The sequence below is a fragment of the Scyliorhinus torazame genome, chromosome 18 (genome assembly GCF_047496885.1).
Source record: "Scyliorhinus torazame isolate Kashiwa2021f chromosome 18, sScyTor2.1, whole genome shotgun sequence".
Taxonomy (NCBI): Eukaryota; Metazoa; Chordata; class Chondrichthyes; order Carcharhiniformes; family Scyliorhinidae; genus Scyliorhinus; species Scyliorhinus torazame.
Window position 1 is genome coordinate 19480883 of NC_092724.1, and position 19849 is coordinate 19500731.

General features: G+C 48.1%; 1 protein-coding gene across 1 annotated transcript in view; it reads left to right on the forward strand.

Annotated features, from left to right (window-relative positions):
* The first annotated feature begins 13160 nt into the window (after positions 1–13160).
* Positions 13161–19849, forward strand: part of yjefn3 (YjeF N-terminal domain containing 3) — a 190259-nt gene continuing 183570 nt past the window's right edge. The window contains exon 1 of the mRNA XM_072482318.1: positions 13161–13319. Within this exon, the coding sequence (XP_072338419.1) occupies positions 13255–13319 (65 nt within the window). The 5' untranslated portion in view covers positions 13161–13254. The remainder of the gene's footprint in view (positions 13320–19849) is intronic.

Consider the following 19849-nt stretch of genomic DNA (forward strand, 5'->3'; position numbering starts at 1 on the left):
CTGCTTTTTGTTTTGTTTTTGTTCAATTTGCATTATTATAAGAATTATCGGTTTAATCTGTGTGAAAGGCTGAGAGCCTTGTGCGTATTTGTCACATCAGGAAGCCCCAAAGTGTTTTACAGCCAATGAAGTACTTTTTTGACATGAACTCACAGATAACGTACATGAAATGTGGCAGCCAAACTGCACATGGCAACCCCCGCAACTAGTAATGTGAGAATCAGCAGATAATCTGTATTCTGGTGATGTTGATTGAAGGATGATTATCATCCAGGATGCTGGGGTAAACTCCCTTTGCTTTTCTTATGTAATGCCATGGAATCCTTTACATGATTGTTAGGCAGGAATTTGGCTTAATGTCTCATCTGAAAGATGGATTAGACAAGACTTGAAACACACTTGATAAATGTCTTTAAGAATACGAGTGGGTTGGACAGGGTAGATGTGGAGAAGGCATCTGTACATGTGGGAGAATCCACATATGGGGTAATAAATACGAAAGCTACTAATAAATTCCCTTGATAAATAAGAATTTTTTTTCCGGAGAGGTTAGACTTTTGAACTTCCTGCCGCAGGAGCGGTTCAAGGTAAATTGCTTGCATGCTTTCAAAAACAGACTAGACAAGTGAATAAGAAAAAAGGGATTAGAGCGATTTACTGAAAGGCTGAGATGAGGTAGATGTAATAGGCGTGTAGACACCAGCACATCCTGGCTGGGCCGAATGGCCTGTTTAAATACTGTAATTTCTCCCTCGCCCATATCAATACAATTTAGCAGAATCCGGAAATAGCCAGGATCCATCATTGCACTCCAATCCATGGGTCCTTCCGTGCAATTTATCGTATGTACTGACCCTGTCACTGGTTGCACCAGGACCACATGTGGGAGCTGTAAGTGGATTTAGTTCTGAAAGGACGACGTGTTCCTCCTTTGTCACATCGACCTTCGGAATTAAATACTGAGCCGAGAACAATCCCTGTCCCAAACATAATAATCTTTATTAGTGTCGCAAGTAGGCTTACGTTAACACTGCAATGAAGTTACTGTGAAAATCCCTTAGTCGCCACACTCCGGCGCCTGTTCGGGTACACCGAGGAAGAATTCAGAATGTCCAATTCACCTAACAAGATTCCAGGGTCCCTGTGTAGGATTGTTTTTTTAAATCCGTCTCAAGCAAGAGTGTGATTTTATATGTTGTGAAAATGTAGCTTTCAGATCATGTGTCTCTGGTTTCTCCTGTTGATTTGTCAGGAGGCAGCTCCGCATCTTCAAAACTAATTGGGTGAAATTCATCAGGGAGGGACATGATGGTTGATGGAAATTAGTTGGGACAAGTGTACAGTGCACAGTTGGGTGTCAAAATAACAAAGAATGACATTGACAGATCAAGGAAGTCCAGCAGGTTAGGCACCTGTTAATTGCTGATCGCTGCTGAGCAGAAATCTAGCCAGACTGCACCCCTGGGCCCTGTGCCCAGCTCTGTCCAGACCGCACCCCATGTCCAGTTTTAGTCATCGAGTCTGGCAGGGTCAGAGGTAATACGGGAAATGGGCTTGAGATTCATCCCTCGGCCTGACGGACTGCGAGAGGAATTAGTACCACAATTTGAGATTTTCAAAGTGGTGTAGTAGAAATGGTAGGTTTGAAACACTAACTTTGACCCTGTATCTCCTGATCCTGAAATCAAATTTAGGGCAGATGATTCAGAAGGATGTCAATACTTGGACCAAGGACCTTTTGGGTGTGAATCCCTTCTGCAATATTTCAATGTTAAATTCTGTTCTCTAGTTTACTAATTTGTCACATAACCACACTACCATAACCTGTGCAGAAAATACTGGAAATGTGCAACACATTAAGCATCACAAAGATGTTCAGTGTGGACCTTGACACAAGATGCAGTCACGCCTGGGAATCCCGAGCCATCCTTTCTCATGCTGGTTGGCACTGCTCCAGCAATTTGCTTTGTCCTCTTATGATTGACGGTGAGTTACTCACTGCTACCTGTGTTGTGCCACCAAGGTCTCAAATGTGCTTATCTATTTGCTTCAGCTGTTCCAGCTCAGAAAGCTGCCAGTTGGAAGGGATTAAACTCCTAATGTAGGTTGACACTAGAGTGCAACATTTCAACGTCGGAACTTGCGGCCAGTTACTGGAAGGGCTCTTTTGGCAATTTAGCTTGTTGTTCAAATTGGGACAAATGAGATAGGATCTCCGTATTGGTGGATGGTATCCTGTATGAGAGTTTATGCAGAGAAACCGCATTCTTTTGGAAATCAAATTGCAGGGTCCCTGGGAGTGTATCAGTGTTTACAGCAGGCCCCATGGGAGTGTGCTTGCGTTTTTAGGAGGTTTAACAGGTGTATTTCAGCATTTACTGGATATTTCATCGGTATATGGGAGTGTGTCGGCAGACACAGTGCGATCCCCGGGGAGTGTATCAGCATACACAGGGCGATCCGGGGAGTGTGTCAGCATATACAGGGGGCCTCCGGGGAGTGCGCCAGCATTTCTAGGGTATTCACCCAAACATGTTATGGAAACCACTGGCTTGAAGTCCTGCAACTCTCCAAGAAGAGCAAAAAGTTCTCTGTGTCTGATAAACATTCCTTCAACATAAATTAATTAGTCCTCCAAATGCAAAAAGATCCCATAAACAGTAATGAGATGAAGTGGTTACTATATTTGCTAACAAAACAACCATCACTGCATTTGCAATTATATGTGAAGCACGTCAAGACATTTCTGAGATGTAAGTGAGCGTCATATAGTCCTCAATACCGGAGCCCCGCAAGGCTGCATACTTAGCCCCCTAGTACATTCCCTATATAAACTTGGCAAAATTCGGCTCCAACTCCCATCTACAAGTTTGCTGATTTCACGACCGTAGTGGGTCGGATCTCCAACAACGATGAGTCAGAGTACAGAGGGGAGATAGAGGACCTAGTCGTGTGGTGCAAAGACAACAATCTCTCCCTCAATGTCAGCAAAACGAAAGAGCTGGTCATCGACTTCAGGAAGCAAAGTGTCGTACGCACCCCTGCCTGCATCAACGGGGCCGAGGTGGAGATGGTTGACAGCTTCAAATTCCTCGGTGTGCACATCACCAACAATCTGTCCTCGTCCATCCACGTTGACGCTACGACCAAGAAAACACAGCAAAGCCTATACTTCAGGAAACTAAGGAAATTTGGCATGTCCACATTGATCCTTACCAATTTTTACAGATGCACCATAGAAGCATCACAGCTTGGTATGGCAATTGCCCGGCCCAAGAACGCAAGAAACCACAGAGTGTCGTGAACATGGCCCAGTCCATCACGTGAACCCGCCTCCCATCCATTGACTGTCTACACCTCCTGCTGCTTGTGGAAAGTGGACAGCATAATCAAAGACCCCTCCCACCTGGGTTATTCTCTCTTCCAACCTCTTCCATTGGACAGGAGATACAAAAGTCTGAGAACACGCACTTACAGTTTCAAAAACAGCTTCTTCCCCGCTGCTACCAGACTCCTGAATGGTCCTCTTCTGGACTAAATTGATCACTCAACGCATCTTCTCTACTGTATAGCTCTGTATGCTTCACCCTATGTCTATGTATTTACATTGTGTATCTATCGTATATCCTATGTTTTTCATGTATGATATGATCTGCCTGGACTGTACGCAGAACAATACTTTTCACTGTACCTCGGTACACGAGACAATAAATCTAAATCTAAAAGCAACTCTCTGAAATTCATGCCCATCACTGCATTTACACAAGTTATGCCTTTCGTCTCCACTGGAGGTCAGTATATGTCTTCTGTTTTTTACCTTTAGTCCAATCTGCTGCTCAATGTTTTTATTGCGAGGTGTTGTGCAAGGACTGCTACTAAACCACACTCTAATTAAAGCCCCCACATCTCTAAAACTGCATGGTTTAAATCCTAGAAGCAGGAATTAATCAAGTTGTTGAAAAACTGTCGGGTAACTTTAAAAGTTAGGTTAGGAAATGCTGCAGAAACTCAGTGGGTCTTGCGGCATCTAGAATCATAGAATAGAATGTACAGTGCAGAAGGAGGCCTATTGGGTCTGCACAGGCCCTTGGAAAGAGCACCCTACCCAAGCCACACCTCCACCCTATCCCCGTAACCCAATAACCCCACCCAACCATTTTGGACACTCAGGACAATTTAGCATAGCCAATCCACCTAACCTGGCACATCTTTGGATTGTGGGAGGAAACCGGAGCACCCAGAGGAAACCCACGCAGACATGGGGAGAACGTGCAGACAGTGACCCAAGCTGGGAGTCAAACCTGGGACCCCTGGAGCTGTGAAGCAACTGTGCTAACCACTGTGCTACCCATCAAGAGAGAGAAACAGGGTTAATGTTTCGAGTCTGTACGACTCACTACAGACCCTTGTTTTGTTGTTTTGACGATTGAGGGATAAATATTGGCCTAGGGGGAGCTCCATTGTGCTTCGAAATGTGTCATGGGATTCTGGGTGCCCAGCACAAGATCCATTTATGTGTCAATGATTTGGACTTAAAAATAAGGAAATGATTAAGTTTACTGACAATGCCCAAATTGGCTCTGAAGAAGAAAGATATCAAAAGATTGGTCAGGTGGGAAAATGGAACTAATGTGAAATTTTTTTTTTTATTCATTGATGGGATGTGGGTGTCGCTGGCTGGGGCAGCATTTATTTTAAAACAAATTTTTTTTAATAAACATTTTATTGAGGTATTTTTAGTATAGTAACAACAACAAAATAGTAAGAAGTCTTACAACACCAGGCTAAAGTCCAACAGGTTTGTTTCGAATCACTAGCTTTCGGAGCGCTGCTCCTTCCTCAGGTGGCCTGGTGATGTAAGACTTCTTACTGTGCTCACCCCAGTCCAACGCCGGCATCTCCACATTGTCATAATTTACACCAGTATATCATGGTGTGGACACACAGTGGGACCAATCAACACACACAACACCGCAGCCAATCACCAGTGAGAGCACACGCACTATAAAGACAGGGGGCATCAGAGTTCCCGCTCATTCGAGTTGCAGCTAGCTCGGAGGACGGAGCTCACAGCCTGCAACACAGACGTTCACCATGTGCTGAGTGCATCGACTGGTTAGGACAAGGCAAAGGTCTTTAGTTAAAGCTAGTATCCTATTAACCCACAGTCTAAGTAAGTTTAAACAGTTAATGATTCAATAAAATAGAGTTGCACTATTTCAAGTGTTGGTGACCTGTATGTGATCCAGAACACCCAACACATCACACATCATGAACAACAAAATAAACATTATACATGAAACCATAAACATAGCGCAAAAGCCATTTACATCTCGTACAGGTCCGACCCTTATTGACCCCCTCTACTCTATAATCTAAACTACTCCCCCCTCTCTCCCCCCCCCCCCCCTCGCTTCTGCTGCTGATTAATTTCCCGCGAAGAAGTCGACGAACGGTTGCCACCTCCGGGTGAACCCCAACAGTGACCCTCGCAAGGCAAACTTGATTTTCTCCAAACACAGAAAGCTAGCCAGGTCTCCGACTTCGGGGGCGTTGAGTCCCTCCAAGCTAATATCCCCCATCCTCTCAATCCCCGCACTCCGCCATAACCGGAACCCCCAGTCCATATTCCCCGGAGGAAACCGGTGATTATCACAGATTGGGGCCCAGACCGATGCTCCCACTGCTCCCACATGCCGCCTCCACTGGCCCCAAACTCTCAGGGCCGCCACCACCACTGGACTGGTGGAGTACCGTGCCGGAGGGAACAGCAGAGGCGCAGTTACCAACGCCCCCAAACTGGTGCCCTTACATGAAGCCCCCAGGGGCAGCATTTGTTACCTATCCCGAATCGCCCTTGAGCTGAGTGGCATGTCCGGCCATTTAAGAGTCACCCACATTGCTGTGGATGTACTCCAGACCAGGTAAGGATAGCAGATTTTCTTCCCTAAAGGGCATCAGTGAACCAGATGGGTTTATACGACAATCGACAATGGTTTCCTTGGCACCTTGGACTCTTTGTTGCAGATTATTGAATTCAAACCATCCGAGGGTCAGAGGCAGGCTTCCTCAAAGCATTGGGGCAATTTGTCAGCTTGTTCCAAGACCTGCTCGAAGCCAACAATAACTAGAAAGGAAGGGAAAAAAAATTAAAAGAATACTGACAAGAATACACAACCCTGGGGGAGGGGGGGAGGAAGGAAGGAGGGATCCTGAGGGAAATGAAGGGAACACCACAGAGGGTGGTATCCGCATAACCCAGTAACCCCACCCAACACTTAAGGGCAATTTTGGACACTAAGGGCAATTTATCATGGCCAGTCCACCTAACCCGCACATCTTTGGCCTGTGGGAGGAAACCGGAGCACCCGGAGGAAACCCACGCACACACGGGGAGGATGTGCAGACTCCGCACAGACAGTAAGCCAAGCCAGAATCGAACCTGGGACCCTGGAGCTGTGAAGCAATTGTGCTATCCACAATGCTACCGTGCTGCCCAATGACTTTATATGACTTTCTAACTCTAGGTGTGAGCGCCACATCGGTGTTGGCACATTAGGGCCGGGATTCTTCGAAATCCCGGCCAAGTGTTGATGCCGGCGTCAAAACCAGTGCGAGCGGCACCGGCGTCAACGGGCCTCCTGGCCAAGGCATTCACCCCTTGCTCAGGGGCTAGGACGGTGCCGGAGTGCTGAGCGCTGCTTCGGCGCCGAACGCCGGCCCGCCATGGCCGGCAGGATCCGCGCATGCGCGTGCCAAGGCCTGGCAGGGGCCTGGCGCGGAGGAACATAGGCCGCCTGGAATGAGCCCGTCTGGCGATCGGCTGCCCCCCGATCGAGGGCCTGGCCACTGTGGAGGTCTCCCCTGGAGTCGGCTACCACGCCCCCCCCCCCCCCCCACCCACCAGGACGGCCCCCGCAGCCAGAACGCCGAGGTGCCGCCGAGTAGGACCATACGCAAACGATGATGGCGGGCACTCGGCCCTTCGAGCATGGAGAATCGCCAGGGGGCCACTGCGGTGACCGCGCAGGCGCAATGGGGGTGAATCTCCGGACACCGGAGAATCGGCGGCCCATCGCGGGATCAGAGAATCCCGGCCCACGTCTCTAACTGAGGGCCTCAACTCTTAAGCCAGTTACATTTAATTATAGCAAGGTGAATTGCTGTGTTAGTGAAGGCAGATAATGTCATGATTAGTGAAGCAGATTTAGAGATCCAAATATCGCACAATCCTGCCAGCCACCTGGCAGTAACAATAGGAAAAGTCGGGGCCTGTGTGGTGGAGTGGGACAAGGTGCTGGCCTTGCTCCTCTCATCAGTTTAAGTCCAGTGTATACTGACATGGTTCAAATCTCTTCAGTGAAAGTGGTGTCATCCATTCACAATCCGGTTGGTCAAAGTCCCAGACTCCAAAAAGAATTGTGATTCTCTCTAACAGGACAGGTATAGCACAGGGTTAGATATAGAGTAAAGCTCCCTCTACACTGTCCCCATCAAACACTCCCAGGACAGGTACAGCATGGGGTTAGATACAGAGTAAAGCTCCCTCTACACTGTCCCCATCAAACGCTCCCAGGACAGGTACAGCACAGGGTTAGATACAGAGTAAAGCTCCCTCTACACTGTTCCCATCAAACACTCCCAGGACAGGTACAGCACGGGGTTAGATACAGAGTAAAGCTCCCTATACACTGTAACCATCAAACACTCCCAGGACAGGTACAGCACAGGGTTAGATACAGAGTAAAGCTCCCTCCACACTGTCCCCATCAAACACTCCCAGGACAGGTACAGCACAGGGTTAGATACAGAGTAAAGTTCCCTCCACACTGTCCCCATCAAACACTCCCAGGCCAGGTACAGCACGGGGTTAGATACAGAGTACAGCTCCCTCTACACTGACCCCGTCAAACACTCCCAGGACAGGTACAGCACGGGATTAGATACAGAGTAAAGCTCCCTCTACACTGTTCCCATCAAACACTCCCAGGACAGGTACAGCACGGGGTTAGATACAGAGTAAAGCTCCCTATACACTGTAACCATCAAACACTCCCAGGACAGGTACAACACAAGGTTAGAGACAGAGTAAAGCTCCCTCTACACTGTAGCCATCAAACACTCCCAGGACAGGTACAGCACAGGGTTAGATACAGAGTAAAGTTCCCTCCACACTGTCCCCATCAAACACTCCCAGGACAGGTACAGCACAGGGTTAGATACAGAGTAAAGCTCCCTCCACACTGTCCCCATCAAACACTCACAGGACATGGACAGCACAGGGTTAGATACAGAGTAAAGCTCCCTCCACACTGTACCCATCAAACACTCCCAGGACAGGTACAGCACAGGGATAGATACAGAGTAAAGCTCCCTCCACACTGTCCCCATCAAACACTCACAGGACAGGTACAGCACAGGGTTAGATACAGAGTAAAGCTCCCTCCACACTGTTCCCATCAAACACTCCCAGGACAGGTACAACACAGGGTTAGACACAGAGTAAAGCTCCCTCTACACTGTCCCCGTCAAACACTCCCAGGGCAGTACCAGCATGGGGTTAGATACAGAGTAAAGCTCCCTCTACACTGCCCCGATCAAACACTCCCAGGACAGGTACAGCATGGGGTTAGATACAGTGTAAAGCTCCCTCTACACTGCCCCGATCAAACACTCCCAGGACAGGTGCAGCACGGGTTAGATACAGAGTAAAGCTCCCTCTACACTGTCCCCATCAAACACTCCCAGGCCAGGTACAGCACGGGGTTAGATACAGAGTAAAGCTCCCTCTACACTGTTCCCATCAAATACTCCCAGGCCAGGTACAGCACGGGGTTAGATACAGAGTAAAGCTCCCTCTACACTGTAACCATCAAACATTCCCAGGACAGGTACAGCACGGGGTTAGATACAGAGTAAAGCTCCCTATACACTGTAACCATCAAACACTCCCAGGACAGGTACAACACAGGGTTAGATACAGAGTAAAGCTCCCTCTACACTGTAGCCATCAAACACTCCCAGGACAGGTACAGCACAGGGTTAGATACAGAGTAAAGCTCCCTCCACACTGTTCCCATCAAACACTCCCAGGACAGTACCAGCATGGGGTTAGATACCGAGTAAAGCTCCCTCTACACTGCCCCGATCAAACACTCCCAGGACAGGTACAGCATGGGGTTAGATACAGTGTAAAGCTCCCTCTACACTGCCCCGATCAAACACTCCCAGGACAGGTACAGCACGGGGTTAGATACAGAGTAAAGCTCCCTCTGCACTGTCCCCATCAAACACTCCCAGGACAGGTGCAGCAGGAAACACCCAGGTTTATGTCAATAATTTTGTGCTCTTCCAAAAAGTTCTGCTGTCTAACCCGTGCAAAGTCCTGTTCACCCATCACCTGCTGTGTTCACTGACTTACGTTAGCTCGGTATACCAGTTTATTTCCAAATCCCTCACCATCTCTAATTTTCTGCAACCCCCCTGTTTACGGCAAGCTCCAATTCCGGCCTCTTGGTCAACTGCGGGTTAGATTGAAATCTGCAAGTGATGCTTCTCAAAGACAAATCATATAGCTTGCCAATTCCCATTTCCTACTCCTGGTATTGGGATATGATCACTTTGGCTGAGGTCTGGGCATAAGGGCCTTGCCCCTGTCTACCTGCATTTTCAGGATTTGGGAGGGAGAGAATTGGAAATGGGACAATAGGAATATGTGAACGTGATAAATTGATACTCAAAGCACATTCTTACATCTTCCATAACCATTTTAAACCCCAAATTAATTTGAGTGAAGTGAAGTCGAAGAATGAGCAAAACCTCCTTAGCTATTTCATTGACAGTCTTCTCAAGCTCCTGTTCCCCCGCCAACAGCCCCATTCTGTTTCCTCTTCTCCAATAGTTTTGTGACTAATTGACAGTAAATGGAAAATGGATACCTTTGTCAACACAGCTCATGATTTTTCCCTGGACAGCAATGTTCTGGAGATATATATCAGGAGTCCCATTGGGACTCCAGGGAGCTCCTGGAGAGTTGGAAACCCGCAGCTGTCTTTCACACACTCTTCCTCTTTCTTTTTCATTGTGTGAAAACCGTGCCCTGGTGCTCTCTCAGCCTCTGATTTACTCTTACACCAAGTCCACAGGGACCCTCAGCTCCCACACTCTTCCCTCTCCCAGAACCCACACGGTTTTAAAACCCAGGTTTGACATCAACAAATGACTACCTCGCCGTCTCCATCATTGACACTCCATTCTATTTCTTAAGCTTGGCGGCACCCTGCACTCTGACCTTGGCGTCAGTTTGGAGTGGTAGAGCCCAGGTCTCTCATAGGCACTGCACATGGTTAAACACTCCTAGCTACAAATGTAATCGGATATATAGAGAATAGGAGCAGGAGTAGGCCATTTGGCTCCTTGAACCTGCTTGGCCTTTCAATAAGATCATGGCTGATCGGTTTGCGTTTCGAGTTCCATGCTCCCACCTACCCCCGATAATCTTTGATTCCCTCGCCTAAAAAGAATCTATCTCTGCCTTTAAAATATTCAATAACCCCCACCTACACCACACTCTGAGGCTGACAGTTCCAAAGTCGCACAGCCCTCGAGAGAACAAATATCTACTCATCTCTGTCCTAAAAGGGTGAACCCTAATTTTAAAACAGTGCCCCCTACGGGAGGAGGTGGGATACCGGTATTTTCACTGGACAAATAATCCTGAGACCCAGGACAATGCTCTGATGGTGAAACTTGAACTCCATAAAAATATGGAATTAAATATGGAATTAAACGACGACCATGAAACCATTGTCGCTTTTCATATAAACCCACCTGGTTCACTAACGCCCTGCAGGGAAGGAAATCTGCCATCCTTACCTGGTCTGGCCTACATGTGACTCCAGATCCACAACAATGTGGTTGACTCTTAACTGCTCTCTGAAATGCCCTCGCAAGCCACTCAGTTCAAGGGCAATTAGGGATGGGCAATAAGTTTGTGGCCCAGCCAGCGACAACAACATCCCACGAACGAAAAAAAAAGTTCAGGGCTCACCAACAAGAGGAAACATCCTTTCCATGTCCACCTGGTCAGGATCTTATATTTTTCACTCAAATCACCCCACACTCTTCTAAACTCCAGTGGAAACAAGCCCAGTCTGACCAACCTTTCCTCAAAAGTCAACCGCTCCTTCCAAGTACCAATCTAGTAAACCTCCTCTGAACCATCTCCAACGCATTCACATCCTTCCGCAATTAAAGAGACCCAAACTACACACCAAAGCCCTGTACAACTGCAGCATAACATCTTTACTTTAATGTTCAATTAGCCTTGTAATAAAGGATAGCATTCCATTAGCTTTCTTAATTATTTGCTGTACTAACATTTTGTGACTCGTGCACCAGGACACCTAGATCCCTCTGCACCTCAGAATTCTGCAGCCATTCTCCATATCAGTGGTACAGGTTGAAAATCCCTTATCCAAAATGTTTGGGACCAAGTGTGAATCGGATTTCGGAACTTTTCGGATTTCAGAATCTATTGCGCATGTGCAGTGCATATTGGGAACTGCGCATGCACAGCATGTTGGGAACTGCGCATGCGCGGCACGTGTTGGGAATTGTGCATCGCCTGGGAGCCTTGTGGGATTTCTCACTTGTGACGTCATGTTGGTGCTCAAAAACAATTGCCGATTTTTGCAATTTCGGATTATGGATGTTTAACCTGCACTCTGCCTTTTTATTCTTCCTGCCAAAGTGAACAACTTCACATTTTCCTAGAGTTTTGGGCACCAGAGAAAGAGATGGGGTGAGATGGTTTGATTGATTGGCTGGTGGCCAATGAATTGGCCAAAAGGCTGTACTCTGCCCAGTACAAGGTGGTGATTGGATCCTATCCCAGTGGGATGGCTTTCAGAGACCTGAGGGAGCAGTTGAGTCTTAGACACAGAAAGACAAGATCCTGCTTTCTCTCCATCTCCAGAAAGGCTGTGAGTGCTGGAATCCTGAAGCTGCAGAGAACCTGAATTAATGAATTTACAGGTGAACCATTACAGGCTGTAAAGAAAATCAAGAAATTACCCTTTCTCTCTCTCTTTCCAGAAAGGCTGTGTGTATATTTTTGAAACTACAGAGACCAGAATGAATCTACAGTAAAACCTTGAACTGAAAGCAAAGTTTGAAGAGCAGTAAAATGCTAGAAACCGCCATCTGAAACAATGACTCTTTTTTCCCTTTTACTTATGATATTCCCTCCTTTCCTTCCCTCTGTGTTTGTCTGTCTTGTGAGTGTGTGTTGGGGGGGGGGGGAGGAAAAAGTGGGGAATTAGATGATAGTTAATCAGTTGTATTTCATTACAGTCCTTGGTATAAGTTAACTGTAATTGTGCTTAAATTTACAAACCTGGTGACTGTAATTATTATGTGGCGATGCCGGCGTTGGACTGGGGCGAGCACAGTAAGAAGTCTTACAACACCAGGTTAAAGTCCAACAGATTTGTTTCAAATCACTAGCTTTCGGAGCAAGCTTTATAGCCAAGTTCCGCACACGAGTACGACCTCAACCGGGACCTTGGATTCATGTCGCATTACATTCACCCCCCACCATCTGGCTTGGGCTTGCGAAATCCTACCAACTGTCCTGGCTTGAGACAATTCACCCCTCTTTAACCTGGGGTTGCCCCTTTCTTTGGCTCTGTAAAGACTTAATCACCTGCAAATGCTCGCATTCAAAGTATCGTCTTGCATCTTTGACTTTGTCTATATAAATGTTTCTGGAATCTACCTCGTCATTCACTTGAGGAAGGAGCAGTGCTCCGAAAGCTAGTGATTTGAAACAAATCTGTTGGACTTTACTGTAATTATTGGGCAGCCAAGGGCCAAAGACTTTGGGTATTTTTCTAAGAATTATTGATTCATTCACTTGTGCTGTGATTCCAGGTCAAGTTGGGCTGGAAATGACCGTGTACTAGCCCAGGGTGTCTCAACAGTATATATACACTCACAGACAGGCACATATATACACACTGACCAATCCTGATATGCTTATGCTTCAGGCCAATCTCTTTCCTGTCTATTGAAGCTGGTGTGCTTCCGATTGGCTGATCTGCCAGCCAATGAGCAAGGGCACTGAATCACAAATCACTGTATTACTGAAGGCACAGATTCTGACAGCAGCTCACAGCCTCACAGCCTCAGCATCAGGACCCAGCAGATTCTCCCCATCTCCCCACACAAGAACAGTGACAACTGCACGAAGATATGGCCAACACAAACCACGGTGCTACACATCAGGCAGCATCCACCGAGCCTCTCAAATTCCTCAGGTAAGCAGGCGTCTGTGATAAATGTGCGGATGGCAGCCCTTTCTTGCTGACTGAATAGAGGTTTATTGATTCCTCAAAGGTTTAAAGCTCTGTGGTGTTTGACCTGCATCATTGCAAAGGGTTTAGAGCTATCTAAATGAGCGACCTGAAATGACTGAGTCTTAAATGTTCCCCTGCTTCAGGTTCAAATCTAATTTGCGTCCTGACATCCACGGCTGAAAGGCGGGAGCTGGTGATTGTGTACAGGGATCGTTAATGAGATGATCAAATGACAAATACACACTCGCCCAGCAAAACAAAGAGCGCGATGTGAACTTTCTAAATTTGCTTTTTCAGCACAGCAGGTGCGCACAAGATAAAAAGTCACACTCATTCAAATTTATTACTGTGGAAAACATTGAGGATCCCCGGAATCCTGGCGATCAACTCTGATTGCTTTGGGGTGTGTTGGGCAGGCGTGGAGATGCGAGTTTAAACCCCAGCCCCTCACGCAGCTGTCCTGGAACCTCTCTGACCACCAACTATTGCAGGAAACACACAGGGTGTTTGTTTTAAACCAGGTTTGAATACAAGAGGCTGGCTTGGGTGTGTGAGGGAATTATCCAGCATTGTTAGGTTGGTGGTTACGAGTCTGTGCCAAGCACCGTCAGCACAGCCTATGAGATTGAGCTCAAGAGATTGAATGATATGGAGGTAGGCGGGGTGGGGTGGGGTGGGGGGTGGGGGTCTGCAATGTAGAAGAATATTTACACAAAGCTCAAGCTCTTTGTACAACACCATCAATGACCTTTAGCATCCATCATATATTTTACGGTTAGCGTGCTACAGGTGACTTTGTAAAGCCATGCTTGGAGACAGTCAGGCTGGTTACTTCGCTTGCTGCTCAGGGAATTCCACAGAGGGAACGGAACACGGTGGGTTTAACCACATTGATGCCAAATGGCGCTTCTTGGGTTCGTCCACCGATGCCCTTTCCTGCGCACCCAATGGGGAACTTCGCTGATGGGGATGAGGTGATGAGGGGAATGGTGCACCGTTTCATAGCCCTAAATCCCAACCTACCCTCCAACTGAGCAAATTACTATTAAACTATTTTGCTGGTAGGGACAGCTGGTTTTCAAACTCGTAGAAGGGCAGCACAAGAGAATCGATCCCATTACTGTGCCCTGAACTCCCTCATCACTCCCTGTGTAAAAGTGTCGCAGGCGAGAGGCAGCTCATCAGCCAGAACATTCAGAGGATGAGGGTATCATGGGCATTTATTGCCTTGGCCGGGCTGGTTAAGCATGCTGTGGGTTTGGAGTCACATGCCGGTCAGTCAGACCACCTAAGGATGGCAGATTGCTTCCCTATTAATGAACAGATGGATCTTTATGACAATCAACAATGGTTTCATGGCCATACTTAGACTCTTAAAATTCCTGTTTTTTACTGAATTCAAATTTCACCATCTGCCAATGTCGGGATTTGAATCCCGGGTACCCAAAGTATAGCCCTGGGTCTCTGGATGATGAGTCCACTAGCAATCCCACTACACCACCACTTCCCCTAAGGTGCAGGGCTCTGTCAATTCTGGACACTGCACCTCATGAAGGATATTTTGGTCTTGGAGGGGGTGTCATGAAGATTCATCAGAATGATACAGGGGGTAATAGGGTTTAAATTACGAAGGCAGGTTGCACAGACTAGTCTCATTCTTAAAATTTAGGCTTGAATTTAGAAGGTTGACAGTGAAAATATCAAAGGCTTAGGGCAGCACGGTGGTGCAGTGGTAGCACTGCAGCCTCACGGCGCCAAGGTCCCAGGTTCGATCCCAGCTCTGGGTCACTGTCCGTGTGGAGTTTGCACAATTTCCCTGTGTTTCTCCCCATGGGTTTCTCCCCATGTTTGCGTGGGTTTCGCCCCCACAATCCAAAGATGTGCAGGGTAGGTGGATTGAACACGCTAAATTGCCCCTTAATTGGAAAAAATGAATTGGGTACTCTAAATTTATGGAAAAAAAAATATCAAAGGCTTTAAAATGTTAAAAGGATTCAACAGTGTCAATAGAGGGGAACCATTTCCTCTGCTGGGGATGGATGAGGGGGGGAGGGGAGGAGTCCACACAAGGGTGCAGAACCTTAAATTTAGAGCCAGGCCATTCAGGGATGCCCCCCCCCCCCCCCCACCCCTACACACACACACACACACCCTCACACACGCACACACATCAAGATGCTGGGGGTTCAACTAAATATTCAAGTTTGAGGTTGATGGATTTTTGTGGGGTAAGGGATCAAGACTTATGGAGTAAAGATGGTGAACAGAGTTGAGACAATGGTCACTCATGATATGACGGAATGGGGGGCTGGACAGCCCTGAGGAGCTGAATGGCCTCCTCCAGTTCCACGCTAAATTGCCCCTTCGTGTCCAAAAGGTGAGGTGGGATGACGGGGATAAGGCCGAGGTGGGGTGCTCTTTCAGAGGGTCGGTGCAGATTCGATGGGCTGAATGGGCTACTTCTGGCACTGTAGGGATTTCATTATTCTATGAACGGATCACACCCAAACTAGCAATTGTGCTCAAGGTTCCTGTGGGTTAGGTGGAGCATGAAGGGGATGAATCATTGGGGGTTTCTGTTCGTTTGCACTATGTAGTGATCCCGGTCACACAATGTTACTGCATAGACCTGGGGGATTGGGACTATCAGCTTTGCTCTGAAGCTCTCCCACAATTGGATACCTTGACTGAGCTCACAGTCCTGGCTATAACATGCCATTTGTGGAATTTAATCCAGGCAATGCTTACAGTACAAAGACAACCCCATTCTCATCTCCCACACTTTGGGGGCTAAATTCTTTCAAGCCCCAAGATCCTTGTGCCTTTATTTCAAGCCAAAAGGAGCTAACTCATTCAGGGGACTATTAAATATAACCCCAATAAAACAGATTTGCTGCATTGAAGGGTGAGTTAGAAAAGCACATCAGGAAAAAAAATTAACAGACATGAGGTGGGAGGAGCAGGATTGTGTGCAGCAAAAACACTAGCATTGATCAGTTGGGCCAAATGGCCTGTTGCTGTGCTGTACCCTCAATCTCAGGTGGGACAAATATAGGGCGGGATTCTCTCAGCCGTGGGCGGGCCGGAGAATCCCCGCGACAGGCGCAAATCGCGCCACGCCGCCTCGTCGCCGGCGTGGTTGGCGCGCCGCCGGTCGGGGGCCGCTCTACGCGGCCGGCCCGCCGATCCTTGGCCCCGGGATGGGCCGAGCGGCCATCATAAAAAAAGGCCGAGTCCCGCCGGCGCCGTCCACACCTGCTCTCAGTCGGCATGGAAGGGTCGGGGGGCAGCCTGTGGGGGTGGGGGGGAGAGGGGACCCGGCCCCGGGGGGGTGCCATCCGATGTGGCCTGGCCCGCGATCGGGAGCCCACCGATCGGGGGGCTGCATCTCTGGCTGGGGGCCTCCTCTCTTCCGCCCCGGCCCCTGTAGCCCTGCGCCATGTTGCATCGGGGTCGGCGCGTTGAACAAAGCGGATCCCGCGGCGCCCAGTTGATGCCGGGGTCAGCAGCTGGAGCGGCGTGAACCGCTCCAGTGCCGTGTAGGGGACCAGAATTGCTGTTCCTGAGACCGTGTTGACGCCATAGAGAAACGCGACGGCATTTCCGACGGCGTCAACACTTAGCCTCAGGATCACAAAATCCCGCCCACAAAATGTGGGCAGCCCCGCATTCAGAAACAGGAACAGGATTAAAATAACGAATCTGACCCCCAAGATCATAATAAGAAAATCCCTTTAATAGCTTTACTCCAGATTGTCCAGGACTCCAGGTTGGTTGTGGGCCAACAACAGATCTAAAAAAAGTTCCATTCATTGTCCAAATGCGTGCAAATGTCAACCCAGTTGCATTGTAACAGCCTGATGTGATCACAGGGTATCTGATGTCGCACTCTACATCATCTACCCTGTTGTGTCTGTGGTATTTTTAATGTCATTTGAATCATGACCAGCAGGTTGCAGAAAGGTTATTTTTCATATTTATTGCAAGAATATCGTTCCTCCCCTCTTGGCAGGCAGAAAAAGGTTCTTGCAAAAATGAGCAAAGTGGGCGCTCGCTAATGCTGCTCCAACGTTCTGTTGCCCTCTCAAAGAACAATAGAAAGAGGAAGAGAGAGACAAAGGGGAAAGAAGGAGAAAACAAAAGGGTTATGGGAAAGACAAAACAAGAGCTTGTGCTTGTTTTGTGTTTTGTGTAACCTCTGAAAGAAAAAGTTGGAGCTGGAGGGTGGTTCAGGGAGGGATCAGCACAGCGAGGATGTACAGAGGATGAGAAAGGCGAGGGGATTAGGACAAGGCAAACACCAAGGGAGGAAAGTTCAATGGAGCTCTGTAGTAAGGTTGAAAAAAACGTTTAGGTGAATGAGGGGTAGAGGGTTGAATGCTTGAAATGGAAATGAAAAGAAAATCGCTTATTGTCACAAGTAGGCTTCAAATGAAGTTACTGTGAAAAGCCCCTAGTCGCCACATTCCGGCGCCTGTTCGGGGAGGCTGGTACGGGAATTGAACCGTGCTGCTGGCCTTGGTCTGCTTTAAAAGCCAGCAATTTAGCCCAGTGTGCTAAACCAGCCTCCGATGAGAGAAGAAAGAGTGTGTAATTAGGTGAGAATCCTTTTATTGTGTCTGGCTCCTGAATGTGGGAGAGGTGTTGGGGCAAACTCTGGGAAATTGCCCACATTACATCTCTGGAAGTGGCATTAAATAAAACCTTGTCTCTTTTAAGACATTTATCCATGCTCATGTCGATGTATTAACATCTCCGCTCTAATTTGCCAGCAATCCTCATTTCACTCAAGAACTTGTTAAGTCAGCGTCCAACCACCAGAAATATTAATAATTTCATGTCTTAAAGCACTGCCGCTTTGGAGGGACTTGGAAGTTCAGTGGTGTTGCATAGCTACCTAGATCAATGATTGGTCATAGCAGTATTTCAGGAAGCACGACTGCCAAAAGGTTCAGAATAACCGCCTTATTGAAAATGAAGTGCTCAAGATGGGCCGCACGGTAGCACAGTGGTTAGCACTGTTGCTTCACAGCGCCAGGGACCCGAGTTCAATTCCCGGCTCGGGTCGCTTTCTCTGCGGAGTCTGCACGTTGTCTGCGTGGGTTTCCTCCGGGCGCTCCGGTTTCCTCCCACAAGTCCCGAAAGACGTGTTTGTTAGGCAAATTGGACATTCTGAATTCTCCCTCTGTGTACCCGAACGGGCGGCGGAGTGTGGCGACGAGGGGATTTTCACAGTAACTTTTCACTGCACTGTTAATGTAAGCCAACTTGTTGCACTAATAAAGGTTATTACTGATTAAGCTCAGGGTGGCTTGCCTTTGCTGTTAGTATTGGCTACTGGCATTTGTCATACTTCTGTTCTCACCGGCAGCGCACCGCCACCCATGGGTTTCCCAGCGACGTGGAGTGGCTTCACCGGGAATTCCCATTCTCAGCGGCAGGAACAGAGATTCCAGTGCCAGCGAACTGCACGCCATCTCCCACCGCGGAGAAACACGTGGCTGGGAGGCCGGAGAATCCCACCCATAGTGACCATTTTTTCTGCAGAAAATATTTGGAGATAGAATTACACTGAAATGTCTTAAAGCAAAGTGCAGTCATATGATCCCTCCATGGGCTTTCAGAAGTCGGGATTATTTCCTGGTCCCTAACCCTCTCCTAAGGGAAGCTGTCACTCATTTGGAATTTCATGGGGAATTTAATTGGCTGGATACAGGCTCACCGTCAAATTAAGGGCAGTGGGTGGGCTTCTGAATCTGGTGGGCTAATCACAAGTCATCTAACTTGCAAAGAGCATTAAGCTGCTCAAATTTTCAAAAATATTTTCGTATTAAAAAATGTTTTTTTTGGGTTAGCACTGCTGTCTCATAGAGCCGAGGACCCAGGTTCGATCCCAGCCCCGGGTCACTGTCTGTGTGGAGTTTTCACATTCTCCCTGTGCCTGCGTGCGTCTCACCCCCACAACCCAAAGATCACACAGAATCATAGAATCCCTACAGTGCAGAAGGAGGCCATTTGGCCCATTGGGTCTGCACCAACCCTTTTTGAAAGGGCATCCTATCCAGGCCCTATCCCCGCAACCCCACCTAACCCAAACACAAAGGAGCAATTTAGCATGGCCAATCCACCTAACCTGCACATCTTTGGACTGTGGGAGGAATCCGGAGCACCCGGAGGAAATCCACGCAGGCGCTGTGAAGCAGCGGTCCAAACACTGTGCCAATGTGCTGCCCTCATGTGATGGGTAGGTGGATTGGCCATGCTAAGTTGCCCCTTAATTGGAAATTTTTTTAAAAAATGTTTTTGTGCAGCCTGGTCACCACTTTGGGGGATGACTCCTTCCACAGTGCGGTCTCTGGCTGCTCCTGCACCCAAGAAAACAGGGTGGGCCTCAAAGCCTCTCTGGAGCACTGGGCTCCTGGCCTGCTGCAACCTTCCCACCTCCAGGCAACCGCCAAGGCACCCGCCATCTGAAACTCACATCCAACCTC